The following is a 15,224-nucleotide window of genomic DNA, read 5'->3' on the forward strand; positions in this document are numbered from 1 at the left end:
TCTTTCAGCAACGCTGCGTCAAAGTAGTAGTGGCTCGTTTTTGGAAATACTTGTGGTTTTAGTTTGTGTGTGTTTTAGCGCTTGATTGGTTGCCACTCTGCTGCATGGTTTTAAACAAGTGCATTATTGGGATTATAATTAAAGGTGTGCCCTGCGACTGACTGGCGACCAGTTCAGGGTGTAATCCGCCTTTCGCCCAAAATCAGCTGGGATAGGCTCCAGCGCGCCGCGACGCTAACCAGGATAAGCAGTGTTGAAAATGGATGGATGGATAATTAAAGCTTTTGTTTCACGGTGCATTGTAAACATCAGTAATTCTGCCTTTACAAAGCTACTCATACCCCCCCCGCAATCAATGATTTAAATAAGCTTTATAATGATTTAAATAAGTCGAATAGTCCAATAGTTTTTAACATTGCCTTTAATTTCCAAAATAACATGCCACACAATGTAAAATATATAATAGAACATTCTTCATTTGATTACTCTATTCTTACTGCCAAACAAATCATGTGAGTAATGACAGCTACTGGGACAAACCAAAAGTTGACCTGTCATCCCCTCCTTTTTTTTCTTCTTCCCTGCGTTCTGGACAGTTTTGGTCGTTTTGACGTTTGCAAAGTTCTCTGGGGTGACGTCAATAAATGTGCAAAGCAAAAACGGAATCATTTAATGTTAAACTAAAAAGTTAAAACAACGATGACCTCATTTGCAGTGGAGGAAAAAAAATGAGTAAATCTAAGGCTAGAACGTGATGTTATAGAAATTACAAATTTGTGTAATATCTCTCTCTCGTAACTGTTTATTCACAATAACATAATTACTCGTTTTTTTGTAGATATTTCTCAAAATCCTAAACATAATAAAAATGCAGATGCCAATCCACTTATAAGCACCTCATTGCTAGAAACAAATGTAAGGAATGAAATTTCTTGAGGGATTTACTCAATGCAAAATGAAAATGAGACAAAAGGAAAATGTTTCTTAGTCGGTGAGTAAAATCCAGTGGATGACTGGTTAGCACATCTGCCTCAGAGTTCTGAGGACTGGGGTTCAAATCCCGGCCCCGCCTGTGTGGAGTTTGCATGTTCATGTGGGTTTCCTCCCCAAATCCCAAAAACATGCATGATCGGTTAATTGAAGAGTCTACTTTAGTTTATTTTGTAATTTTATTTGTTATTTTCATGACAGAAACAGTGGGCGTCACAAAATATTTTAGGATTTTATTGAAATATTTTTCCCGAGAAGGAGGGCATTGGCAGTGCGCCCCTCCAGCAGATGGCGCCCTCGGTGACCGTCTATGTCGTCTATGGCCAGGGCAGGCTCTGGGTTTTAGTTTGCGGTGGTGTAGGTCAATTAAAATAAACTTCTCAGTAAATGACGCATGCTCTCTTTGTGCTTGTTTAGCTTGAGGTTTCTCCAGTTACTCCCATTTCTAAGACTGTTTGGAGTTCCATTGCAGATTGGAAATTGTCCAAAGCTGTGGATGTGAATGTGAAAGGTTGTCTGTTTTTAGCTGTATGTCTCTGTCTATATGTGTAAGTCCTGTGATATAGGTGATCGGTCCAGGGTATAGCCCTCCCAGGCACATGCACACATACCAACTAGGTAGGGCTCAAGCACCTGCTCTTTTGCCTATTTTTTTTGTCTTCATCAATATTAAAAAAATAAATAAAAATTACCCTCACTGTCATCAATTTTACCCAAAGTGTTTTAAAATCTGACGGGCATTTATTTGAGTCCTTGGGAGAATTGTACCTATGCTCCTGCCTTGCACCCTTCCAAAAACCTGTCACTTGAACAGGGGTGTGTTTAATTTTTACATCCACTGTGGAAACTCCTTTCACCTCCTTGGTCAATAGTTGTATAATTGTGTCGATAGTGTGGGGGGCTGTGGTGGTGGTTGGCCAGGGGTGTGGCGGTATTCTCCTCCGAGTGGCCGGTTTTGGGCTGCTTCTGTGGGGCCGGTGGACTGCCCTGGATCCCTTAGTGTGGGTGGTGTGCTGTCGGCCGGGCCATTCTGGGGTGGGCCCCACTTGGCTGAGGGGGTTGGGGTCATAGCAATTCCAAGACACCTCTGACATTTATTGTGCATGCGAGACGGTGTCAATTCACTTGCATGTGTCCGCAGACACACACCCTCAGGACTTAGTTGCTTGGTGTGGGGCCACTCCCCAATTGATATAAACAACTCTTACGACCTTACAAACTTCTTGGGACAACACAACCACAGGAGAACATACAAATTCCACACAAGAAGGCTGCAGCTCAGATTTGAACCCCCAACCTCTAAATTGTGAGGTGGATGTGCTAACCACTCGTCCACCATGCTTCAAAATAATGTTCAATAAAAAGTCATTTAAAACGGAGCATTTTCAGCACGTATGGGATTTATTGAAATTGCGTTGGGTGCATAGTACGCAAATGCTCTATTATTAAGGCATGTATAGCCCCTGGCAAGACATTCTTGCTGCTGAGATGAATGAGACTGAAGGAACAACTGCACTTAGTATACTTGTACAATAAAGCTTTTGACCTGCTTTTACATGGATTAATTAAAAAGCTAAACCCTCTGCTGGTTTGCATTGAACCAGCAAATCACGAGCAAACAATGAAAATGTACGGTTGCAAACTTGATTTAGAAAAGTGAATGCATCACAAAGCAGACACATCTCTCTGAAAGTCTGTATGTCTCTGTCACACAGAAGCAAAAGTCCATCAACAGCCACAAGCCAAACCACAGCATCCTTTCCCCTCCTAACACGTGCACACACTCATCAGCCACACATGGTCCCCTCTCACCGGCCTCACTCACCCTGGTTGTTAGGGTTCCCATCTCCTTCCTTGCAATCCGTTGTCACGTTGTTGAGCATCCTCTCTCCTCCTAAAGCTCTGCACTCTGCTGCGTGCACGGGAACCTTTCCTGTGCTTCAAAAAGAAGCTGTATGTGGGCTGCAGTCTCTCAGAAGTTAAGAACAGGTATGTATCCCTTTTAACTTGCTTGATGTTCTTCAGCAGGACGATTGAGGGACAGTGGGAGGCAACAAGGGCGAGTTGGCCAGCTTGATGACACATGCGCTCTCACTGTTCCTGTGCTACACTCGCTACCACTACATTCATGTATTCACAAGGTATAATCCCTCTCCCTCCCGTCCTCTTTTTCACTCCCTCACGCACCATCATCCATGTCATCATGAGGACAGGAAGCATGGAGAGGATGTTAGATGATAACCCACCGTCTCCTGAGATTAGACATCTCTTTTGATGCTTTTTCAGAGGGCAGACAAAATTGCATTTTTTCCATTACTTGTTGTACATCCTTTTCATGTGTTATTTTTACCCCACCTAATGTCTCCCTTTTCATATATCCGTGCACGTCCAAGACCAATTATCTGTCGGAATGGCTGCAAGCTGTACTTGTATAACTTAAAAAGCCTTTCTCCTTATGAGGTGGGCCTTTGTGTGTGCGCGTGTCTGTTTGTGTCTGTGTCTGTCTGTGTGTGTGCGTGCGTATGTACAGTAGAAGCTGAGAGTAAAGTTGAGGACGGCCAAGCATGTCACCAGACCTAAACCTTATTGAGCATCTGTGGGGCCTCTTCAAATGGAAGGTGGAGGAGCACAAAGGCCCTAAAATCCACCAGTTTGGTGATGTCGTCATGGAGGAGTGGAAGAGGATTCCTGTGGCAACTTCTGAACCTCTGGTGAAGTTCATGCCCATGGCAGTGCTGGGAAAAAGTGGTGTCCGCACGTAATATTGACACTTTGGGCCCAATTTGGAAATTTTCACTTAGAGGTGTACTGACCTTTTTTGCCAGCGGTTTAGATATTTTGAGCGGAAAATAAATTGACTCTGTGAAACAAGCGGTATACTGACTACTTTACAATGTAATGTTTCATTTCTTCAATGCTGTCCCATCAAAATCCATCCATCCATCCATCCATCCATCCATCCATTCTCTAATCTTATCCTCACAAGGGCTCCGGGAGTGCATTCTTTCACATTCTTGCTTGATGTACAGCTTCACCGTGCCCCATCAAAATATTTAACACAAAAATATTTAACACAAAAATGTGAGGGGTGCAGAGGCGACAGACCCAGGGGGACTTGGGAGCACTCCCCTCCCACTTTTTACCCTGTGTTACCCCTATGTGTAACATGCAAACCCCACACAGGCAAGGCCGGCCGGATTTGAACCCAGGCCCTCAGAACTGTGAGACAGACGTGTTAAACAGTCGCTCACCGTGCCGCAGGTGTTTTTTCATTTAATTTTTGATAGTGGTGAGTTTATCACCAAATGCGGCCCTTTTAGCCACCGGCCTCGTGATCAACATAGCGCTGCCAAAACACAATGGGCATTAAATGGATGAAAGATAAAAACCCAAAGCCTTTTCCCCATTAGTATTTCTATGTTACATCATAATGAACTGTCAAGCCATTTCTGCTGTGGTGAGATGATCTCTTAGTTTTGGCAGATGTCCACATAGACTTTATCCTCAATGACCTCCCACCTTGGTCCTCTCTGACGTTCTCTGCATTATAAAGTCCTCCCGCTCCTCTGTGACAAGATGAGAGCACCAGACTACACTTACACGAAGCTGATTTATGGGAACAACTCCAATGGGACTGTGTTAAATTGGTCTTCAAACACTATAAGGCGGGAAACATAGATATAGATGGCCATCTATTCAGTTCAATATAATTTATTGAAAAGGGTGTTGCATAGGACGAAATCATTACATGGTGTTTTGAGGTATGAGTGACACGACATGAGTTTTTGGAGATATGATTCGTCGTTTAGCCAATCTTTTTGCTTTGACTTATGAGCGCAGACTTGAGCTACAAGCGCTGTATGGTGGCAGTGACCTGAACTCACTTCTCAATAAGTAGCACTGTGAAATACTGCACAATTCTTCAAAAAAGAGGCTTCAAGCTGTTTAATGCCTCTCCCAGTTGAAGTTTACTGTCAAACTAAACATATTAGAAAGAAAATTACACCTTGTGTATTTAAAACAGCCACATAACTTAGCTTTTCAGTCTGCTAGCTTAATTCTAACATTAATTAGCATCTACTGTATGTTGCGGCGCTATAACCCTTTAAGCAACGGGTTGAACACAGATGATCAGCAACTCATGTAGACAGACAATATAACAGTGCTCACAGTCATATATTTCTTATCCTCTGCAAGGAACGGCTAATATTAGTGCTGTACTGATGAGCTGTGAGGAGTTGAGACGTCTCAATGTCTGTCTGTCTGTCTTAGACTGCTCCCAGATGGCCAAGGCGGGCACACCAGAAAGAGTAGTACAATGACCATTCCATAGATGTAGTGTGACAAAAATGGTTTCATTCTTTTGAAGTGTATTGATAGAAATTATTGGCTGCACGCTTAAACAACACTACATACATTACAGATACACACCCAGATCTCCTTATAAACATATACAGTGTTCCCTCGCCACTTCGCGCTTCACGTTTTGCGGCTTCAGTGCTTCGCGGGTTTTTCCAAAATATTTATTAAAAAAATAAAATAAAATAAAAAATACAGCCATATCGGCAGCCATATTGCAGAAAGACGCGTTGTTTACAAGGCACGTGATTGGTTCCCGGCGCAACATCGACCAATGAGAGCACGAGTGGATTTATCCCATGAGCTGATGGACTGCGCATCATCGCAGCCTCACCCAACATCTTCCCTTGTTGTGTCTCGTCCACGCTGTTGTGTTCGCAATAAGTTTTTTTGTTTAAGCGATAATTTTTTTGATTAGTTAAGCAAGCCCTTACAATGCCGCCGAAGCGCTGTGCCCCTGCGAAAGATTCCTCCGGGGCGCCCAAGAGGAAGAAGAAGATGATGACCATCAGCGAAAAAGTGAAACTTTTTAGATTTGATCAAAGAGGGCAGAAGTTATGCATATGTGGCACGTCATTATGGCATGAATAAATCTACAGTGCGGTACATAAAGAAAGAGGAAGCAAACATCCAATGTTGAGGCAATGTTGATGAATGTTAATTACTGTATAATAAATGTTAATTACTGTATAAGGTTTTATAATTAAAGATTTAAGTAAATACGTGTACTGTTGTAATCTTTGTCTCAAATATGTAAAGTATAAATACTGTTTATATATTTCAAACATTCTGGTACCCACATAGACATCCACGAACATTTTTTCACCTTTCGCGGGAGGTTCTGGTCCACATTAACCGTGAAAAACGAGGGAACACTGTCGTTGCATTACACTTAGTTGCACCGACACAACAAACGCACAAAATATCAACACAGGGTGCGCAAGGAAATTTACTCCAGGTGCCCTATCTGCACCCCGGAACCTACGGGAACGTTGTTGGAGTGTGCCGTTGGATACGAGCAGAACTGACACATTCAATATGGCGGACGTACTGACATATCCCTGCCAATCGCCAACACGTTCATTAGTAAAGTTATAGAAAATGAAGCATGCTCTGTCTCTGAGTACTGCAAACTGTACTGCAAACACGGCGAGAGCGTCGGAATGAGTTTCCGCACCCAGACACTGAGGTGTAGCTAGGATTGGTCCGAGACTGCATGACGTCACGACAGGAAGCAGCTTTGGCCACAAAACAAGTGGACGAAAGCTTCCGTGGTCTCTTTCGTACGGACGCTGTTCTGAGCCACGCGCGGGAGAGCCCAGCGTTGATTCTTCACCAACCTTATTGGTGTCCACCAACGGGTGCGGGGATTGCGGGAAAGGCACCGACAGGCACCGACCACCTTATGGCCACAGCTCCGGTCGGCCGCCTCAGCAATGGAGGCGTGGAACATGGTCCACTCGGACTCGATGTCCCCCGCCTCCCCCGGAACATGAGCACCTCTGTCGGAGGTGGGAGTTGAAACTCCTTCTGACAGGGGATTCCGCCAGACGTTCCCAGCAGACCCTCACAATACGTTTGGGCCTGCCACGTCGGACCGGCATCTTCCCCCACCATCGGAGCCAACTCACCACCAGGTGGTGATCATTTGACAGCTCCGCCCCTCTCTTCACCCGAGTGGCCAAGACATGCGGCCGCAAGTCCGATGACACGACACAAAGACGATCATCGAACTGCGACCTAGGGTGTCCTGGTGCCAAGTGCACATGTGGACAACCTTATGCTTGAACATGGTGTTCGTTATGGACAATCCGTAGTGAGCACAGAAGTCCAATAACAGAACACCACTCGGCTTCTGATCGGGGGAGCCGTTCCTCCCAATTACGCCCTTCCAGGTCTCACTGTCATTGCCCACATGAGCATTGAAGTCCCCCAGCAGAACGATGGAGTTCCCAGCAGGAGCGCTCTCCAGCACCCCCTCCAAAGACCCCAAAAAGGGTAGGTACTCTGAATTGCTGTTTGGTGCATAGGCACAAACAACAGTTAGGACCCGTCCCCCCACCCGAAGGTGGAGGGAGGCTACCCTCTCGTCAACCGGGGTGAACCCCGACATACAGGCGCCGAGCCGGGGAGCAATAAGTATACCCACACCTGCTCGGCGCCTCTCACCGTGGGCAACTCCAGAGTGGAAGAGAGTCCAACCCCTCTCAAGAGGACTGGTACCAGAGCCCAAGCTGTGCGTGGAGGCGAGTCTGACTATATCTAGTTGGAACTTCTCAACATCCCTTGACATCCCTGTAGAGTATAGCCACAGTGCATCACACACCTGCATAGTTTTGGACATGCTTGCTCATGCTATAAATAAGAAGTTATGTAAAACTTTTGACTGATACTGTACATCAACTATGCATGTGGCCAAGCTCGTCTACTTACCATGTCAGCGAGAGTGGGCTATTGGCTGGGCTTTGATTGGCAGAGAGCCTGAGATTTCTGTTCATCTGGGCCAAGCCGCTTTAGCTCTTAACCCATGTGTACCTCCCTCCATCCAGGCTGCTGGCCGCTGCTGCACATGTGGCCGACGATGTGGCTGCTCATACGTTCAATCCGACCTGTGCTAGTTTCAAGGCATTTACGACACAGCCATGATGCACAAATACAATTATATTAAGGAAGCCATGTAAGCCCTTTGACTCACACAAATGAAATGGCAAGAAGACAATAACAACACCGGACTGAAGTTTCTGATGCACTAATCCTGCAGATTAAGGCCATGGAGCATTGGACTAAAATCCACTATTTCTTTTTCCTGATCAAACAGAGACTGCTCTCAGATGATGATCCAGCTCCACTGGCAGGTAGCAGACATTTGACCTTTGTCATATCTGAAAGAAAATGTCTTTAATGACCAACCAACACTTTTTGGGTCACTATCACAATAAATTGCCCTTGTTGTCATCATCAGAATGGCTTAGTCATGAAAACATGTACACACATTCCAGTACAATGACGATTAGTGAAAATGTGATTCCTTCATTATATATCCTTTTTGTCATTGGATGTACAACCCCAATTCCAATGAAGTTGGGACGTTGTGTTAAACATAAATAAAAACGGAATACAATGATTTGCAAGTCATGTTCAACCCATATTTAATTGAATACACTACAAAGACAAGATATTTAATGTTCAAACTGATAAACTTTATTGTTTTTAGCAAATAATCATTGACTTAGAATTTTATGGCTGCAACACGTTCCAAATAAGCTGGGACAGGGTCATGTTTACCACTGTGTTACATCACCTTTTCTTTTAACAACATTCAATACACGTTTGGGAACTGAGGACACTAATTGTTGAACCTTTGTAGGTGGAATTCTTTCCCATTCTTGCTTGATGTACAGCTGCAGCTGTTTAGAAGTCCGGGGTCTCCGTTGTTGTATTTTACGCTTCATAATGCGCCACACATTTCAATGGGAGACAGGTCTGGACTTCAAGGCAGGCCAGTCTAGTACCCACACTCTTTTACTACGAAGCCACACCGTTGTAACACGTGCAGAATGTGGTTTGGCATCGTCTTGCTGAAATAAGCACGGGCATCCATGAAAAAGACATTGCTGTATGTACCTTTCAGCATTAATGGTGCCTTCACAGATGTGTAAGTTTGTGTAAATCTGTGTGCCCTGCGATTGGCTGGTGACCGGTTCAGGTTGTACCCCGCCTCTCGCCCAAAGATAGCTGGGATAGGCTCCAGCACGGCCATGACCCTAGTGAGGATAAGCGGTAAAGCAAATGGATGGATGGATGGAGGTGATCAATTTACCTGATGACCTGGTGAGAAAAGTAGAACTTACTGTTTATTCATAAATTGGCGCCGGTGGTTTTACATGCCCATCAATATGCAGCCATCCACGCATAGGACACCACTGTTATATATATTTACGCTTGATTTGAAGTCGAGAGCTGACCAATTCCTTCTTTTTAGCGTTTGTTGCTAACCGGAGTTAAATAATACGGCCAAGATACTACTGTATAGTCTTTTGCATGAGGCTGCGCACGTCCCCCTCGTGAGGTGTGCATGATAAAATGATTGACGTCTCTTCGGTCATTCCTCCTTTCTCTACAGTCTCTGATTAGCCATTCTTGCAGCGACATGAAAAGTGGTAAAATAATAATAAAAATAAATTAGAGGCATTAGATGAGTCCAAGACCGAAAATGCAAAGACTTATAACAATATAGTGCTCAACTGTTGAGATATAGCTTAAACATCATTTTCCCCATTTGAATTTTCCTGATTTTGTGGCTTAAACACAGCCCTGTGATATCACAGCGCTGGGGCGTATTCTTTCTAGCGTGAGTTCCCTCCCCCAGTATATAAGTACAAAGTGACATCATTTCGTTTGGCTGCTCACTTGTGAGTTAGCTGTGCTTAATATCCATAACAAGGCCCATTTACCACTCCAGCTTGCAGTAGGCAAACCAATGATGGCTACACCACAAAAATGTGTCATTGCTGGATGCCTCAATTTACAGAACAGCTCGGTGACGTTTTCTTAAGCTCCCATAAAATGAGGAAATAAAAAAGCGATGGAATGACTTTTTGAAGACAAGCTGAACATCAACACCACCAGCTGACTCTGCAGTGCGCATTCTATGAGGGATAGTTTTGTAAACTTTCACCAGAGACAATATGGCTTTGTGGGTAACTTGAGACTAGTGAATACAAATAAATAAATAAATAATTAATTAAAAAAAATCGTCAAACATATTTTCATGTATTTAGAAACAAAACACGGATATCTGCTTAGAGCCACTTTAACAGGAGAAAGACAAAGAAGCCACTCTAATTGCTAAGCTAGCAGACAGTAACCAAGCCGAGCAAAAAGCAGGTAAATGAGTTAAGTTTCTAGATAAAAAAAAATGCTTAAAAAAAAAAATAAAAATCATTACACAGCCACCCAGAACCGGAATCCAGAAATGAATTAGTATTCCCTTCTTTTTTCTTCTTCTTGATTTCTGGCAGACTGGCAAGTTTAGAGCATAGGCTGCTAATTGGTATAATCATTTCTTTCAGTGGTTCAGTTTTCGGTAATCGGCCTTGGTTTCCTCATTTTCAGTTTGGGCCAAATATTTTTATTTCGGTGCATCGCTATTGCTAAGTCAAAGTCCAACATATGTATTGTAAATCCCACTTGAGTTCTGTAGACAGGATACACACCGGGACATGGCCTGCTACAATATGATTGGCTGCAGGATACAGCCTGCTGCAATCTGTTTGGCTGCTGCATCCAGGCAGGACACACCCTACTGTATCCAGGCGGGAATTGCAGTATCTGACTTCAGTGTGGCAATGTTATTATGAATCCCATGAACCCACCTAACCGTAACCGGTGCCTAGTGGGATTCATAAGGCGTCATTCTCCATCCTTTCAGTAAGCGCACATATTTTGCCGTTTGCATGTACGTGTACATTGTCTGCTTGCAGTTAATTTATAAATAATTGCCTCAGCGACCCTAGTGAGGATAAGCGGAACAGAAAATGAATGGATGCCCCAGCTGCAGAAGCTGGCTCAGCTTGACAAATATGCATTTCCACCAGCGACTAAATACTGGTACAATTACAATGAAGTTAAATGGAAAATCTCAACATTGTGGAAATGGGTAAGTCAAAGGCACCTTATGATGATACAGTCGTCCCTCGCCATATGGCTGTTCATTTTTTGAAATCTCACTATCGTAGATTTTTAAATTGTATGTATGCAATCTACATTGCACATTTTGCCATATCGTGGGATTTTGCAGTAATATTTTTATTCCACAAAAATGTTACTGCAGACCCATGAAGCAATATGCGTGAGCCAGGAGGAAAGAATACACAAAAGACAGAGAATATCCAATATTTATGATCATTTTACACTTAAAAAAGAGAATAAAGTGCCGTCTTTCTACTTCAAAACAGAACTGACTCAGACAACTGCACGTCTACGGTAAACAGAGTTAGCAAATTTAATACGTACCACCGCTAGTTAGAATGAATTGTAATCCCTCCACAGGTGGTCAAGGATAGACACAGCCACTAGTGCACTTTCAATTGCTTTATTGAAAGAATGGTAACAAAAGAAACACATAACAAACACCTTGATATACTAACTGCAATGGCTACAACTGACACCCAGTAACTCAACACGCAGAATGGCTAAGCTCTCATACGCAAAAGTACAGGTCACTCACTTGGCAAAGCCTTTCCTTTAAAGCCACACACATTAAAAGTCACAGGTACTACAGTGTCGAAAGTGAGGCTGGTGACCCTAAGTGGACAAAAATAATACCCGTACCTCACATGCATATTTTGTATTGGTACTATGCATTAAGCTTTCAAATATATACAGTGGAACCTCGGTTTGGCGGCCCGGTGGATGACTGGTTAGCACATCTGCTTCACAGTTCTGAGTACCTGGGTTCAAATCTGGCCTCTCCTGTGTGGACTTTGCATGTTCTCCCCATGCCTGCCTGCGTGAGTTTTCTCCAGGTGCTCCGGTTTCCTCTGACATTCCCCCCAAAAATACATGGTAGGTTAATTGAAGACGCTAAATTGCCCGTAGCTTTGAATGTGAGTGCGAAGGGTTGTTTGTCTATGTGTGCTCTGCGATTAACTGGTGATGAGTTCAGGGTTCTCGGCCAGAGATAGGCACCAGCACGCCCGCGACCCTAGTAAGGATAAGCGTTACGGAAAATGGATGGATGAATTGAACTTTGACCCAGATTTCACAGATTTTGGATTTAACAGACTGAAAATCGTATCCAGTTGGAATTTAAAATCCCCCCCTTCCATGCACCAGCGAGGTAAGGTTGGATAAACTTTTCAACATTTTAAAGCTTTTTAAAAAAACATTTATTTACAATAATGTTGTAGTGTGGCGGGTGTTTTTGTGCCACGAAAAGGATGAAACAATAATTTTGCACTGTATTGATGTTTTTAGGCAAAAAAAAAGTGTTTCAATTTAACAGACAATTGGATTTAATGGACGACCCCTAACCCCCATTAGTCTGTTAAATCAAGGTTGCACTGTATAAATAATAAAATAAATATATGGTTGTTACTTTGTGGATTTTCGTCTAACACTGGGGGTTCTGGAACATAACCCCATATGATAAATGAGGGACTATTGTATTGACCCCTGTGTGTCCAAAGTGCACGATGAGCGTTTAAAACAAGGCTGGGGAAAGATTTGTGCCCATATTTGATTTTAGTTGATTTTAATCCTTTTATTATTCATACTGAATGTAATTATATTTATCAACCAATTATTTAATTCAAAAAGTCAAACGTATGTATGAAATTGTTCATCTTAGTACTATTTTTTTGTTTTATTACTTAAAGGTCCCATATTTTGGCTATTTAGACCTCCATCAAGTGACACTGGCTTCCAGTCAGCTTTAGAATAGATTTTAAAGTTCTGCTACTGGTCTATAAATCACTATATACCCAGTAGGGCTCCGAGATTGTCAGACTCAGGTCAAATAGTGCAGCACACAGTCCAAAGCAAACATGGTGAAGGAGCATTTAGCTATTATGCACAGTCGTGCATGAACAGGGTGTATAGGATGGGGCTGAGGACGCATCCTTGTGTTGTGCCCATGTTTGTGGTAATGCTGCTTGAAATTCTGTTACCAACCTTGACAGACTGCGGCCTGCAAGTGAGGAAGTCTAGCAGCCAGTAACAGAGGGTGGGGTTCAGGCCGAATGTATCTGTAGGGGATGACAGTATTAAAGTAATCTATGTTCTTGTGATGGTCATCCATGCAAAAAAATAGATAAATATTGGAGTAGTTCACATCAGTCTCACCTTTGCAATGTCAAAAGAGCATTTTTTTTAGGCCAGTTATTTAACTCGATTGGCTGAAACATCATCATTGGAGACATAAATGGTATGTTATTGATTAGTTGCTATTTGAGAAAAACTGTGATATGCATACATTATCAGTAAGACTGAGAGTATAATTTATTACAATTGATCATTTATTACAATTGATAAAAGGTTGCAAGGAGAAAAATGCACCATATCTTACAAACACCTGATGAGAGCTATTTTCAACATCTGGACTTGATCTTTACAACCAGAAAGGGCGCAGCCGAGGGGAATGTTTTGAACACAGCGGCAGATTTTCTTATCACTCTATTATGACACTTTGACCATGGTAATGGTAATTTTAAAACGATAGCCAAATGCACTAGTATCCTCAAAATCCTCAACACGTACAATGTTGATAATCCATGTTGTATCAAAACAGAGCAATTCATGTATTTCTTCTTAAAGACAATTTTTTTTATACAATGGTACGTTGAGATACGAGTGACTCGACTTAGAGGTTTTTTGAGACACGAGCCGTTGTTTGGACGATTTTTTTACTTTTACTTGTGAGAATTTTTTTTTTAGATACGAGCGCTGTAATGTGGCAACGAACTCAACTCACTTCACAACAAGCAGCAGTTTGGCAGACAGTGAGCAATTCTTCAAAAAAAGAGGCTTCAAGCTCTTTATTGTCACTCCCAGTTACTGTCAAACTAAACATTGTGTACGTAAAACCACCGCAATACTCTGCCTTAATAAATCTCTTTTAGCTTAATACCAACAAACAATACAAAACTCCATAGATGGGCCAACAAAAAGTTAGCCCGTTACTTTATGGTGTTGTAACCCTTTAAGTAAAGTATATTTTATATAAAAAAAAATAAATAAATAAAAAACAGTGGAGCAACACATGTAGACAAATAATTTAACAATAGTGACAAGCATACTGTATACCTGCATTCTTTAACGTCTGTAAAGAATGACTCATATTTCTGCGGGTTACTAAGAAGCATGTAGTATATATACTGTACATATGTCTGTATTATACTGCTCCCACAAAGAGCAGCAAAATATCCATTAAACTGAAGCCAAAAAGGTGTCAAAAACGGTTATATTTGTTTACATCCTATTTAATCACATCATTTGTGCATTTTTTTAAAATAAAGTACAATATTGGAGATTGCAATATTTCTTAAAAACGCAACAACTTTTTGGGGAGGCTTTAATGGCATTTCCATTCATAGTATGTTGCTGTTTTTGCCCTTAACTAATCTCCAATCAACGATTCACCCATGTCAGTTTTGCTGTGCTATAACGACAGCCTGTAAAAATATTCTTAATAGTTTATATTTTTTTGGTCTTTAATCAAAGTGGTTTAGCATTTCTGATCAGGAAAAATGTCAAATAATGTAATCCTATTTTAGAAGACAAATCCTCTCAGCATGATGACGTCACCTTTGCTGGTGACATCTGCTTAGTTCACTTGAAGCGCCGTGATGTTACTATACATCCATCCATCCATTTTCTGAGCCGCTTCTCCTCACTAGGGTCGCGGCCGTGCTGGAGCCTATCCCAGCTGTCATCGGGCAGGAGGCGGGGTACACCCTGAACTGGTTGCCAGCCAATCGCAGGGCACATAGAAACAAACAACCATTCGCACTCACAGTCATGCCTACGGGCAATTTAGAGTCTCCAATTAATGCATGTTTTTGGGATGTGGGAGGAAACCGGAGTGCCCGGAGAAAACCCACGCAGGCACGGGGAGAACATGCAAACTCCACACAGGCGGGGACGGGGATTGAACCCCACACCTCAGAACTGTGAGGCTGACGCTCTAACCAGTCGGCCACCGTGCCGCCTGTTACTATACATATGACCTGAAATCAAGGGTGTCCAAACTTTTTCTTCCAAGGGCTGCATACAGAAAATGGAAGCAAGGGCCACTTTGACATTATACACCCTTTTTTTTTTTTAACACATTAAACCAATCCATCAATGTAGGTAAACGTATACTGAGCAATTAT

General features: G+C 42.5%; 1 protein-coding gene across 5 annotated transcripts in view; it reads right to left on the minus strand.

Moving 5' to 3' along the window:
- The window catches only part of slc12a5b (solute carrier family 12 member 5b), a 45,999-nt gene extending 38,073 nt beyond the window's left edge, over window positions 1–7,926 (minus strand). For 2 of the 5 annotated variants that reach the window (XM_061778597.1, XM_061778588.1), the window contains exon 1: window positions 2,816–3,180. In XM_061778597.1, coding sequence (XP_061634581.1) covers window positions 2,816–2,873 — 58 coding nt within the window. In that variant the 5' untranslated portion in view covers window positions 2,874–3,180. Of the gene's footprint in view, window positions 1–2,815; window positions 3,182–7,782 lie in introns of those variants that run through there. The other 3 variants (XM_061778612.1, XM_061778622.1, XM_061778607.1) reach the window with 3 other exon arrangements.
- Window positions 7,927–15,224: the final 7,298 nt, after the last annotated feature.

This window comes from Phyllopteryx taeniolatus, chromosome 1 (assembly GCF_024500385.1).
Source record: "Phyllopteryx taeniolatus isolate TA_2022b chromosome 1, UOR_Ptae_1.2, whole genome shotgun sequence".
NCBI classification, from domain to species: domain Eukaryota; kingdom Metazoa; phylum Chordata; class Actinopteri; order Syngnathiformes; family Syngnathidae; genus Phyllopteryx; species Phyllopteryx taeniolatus.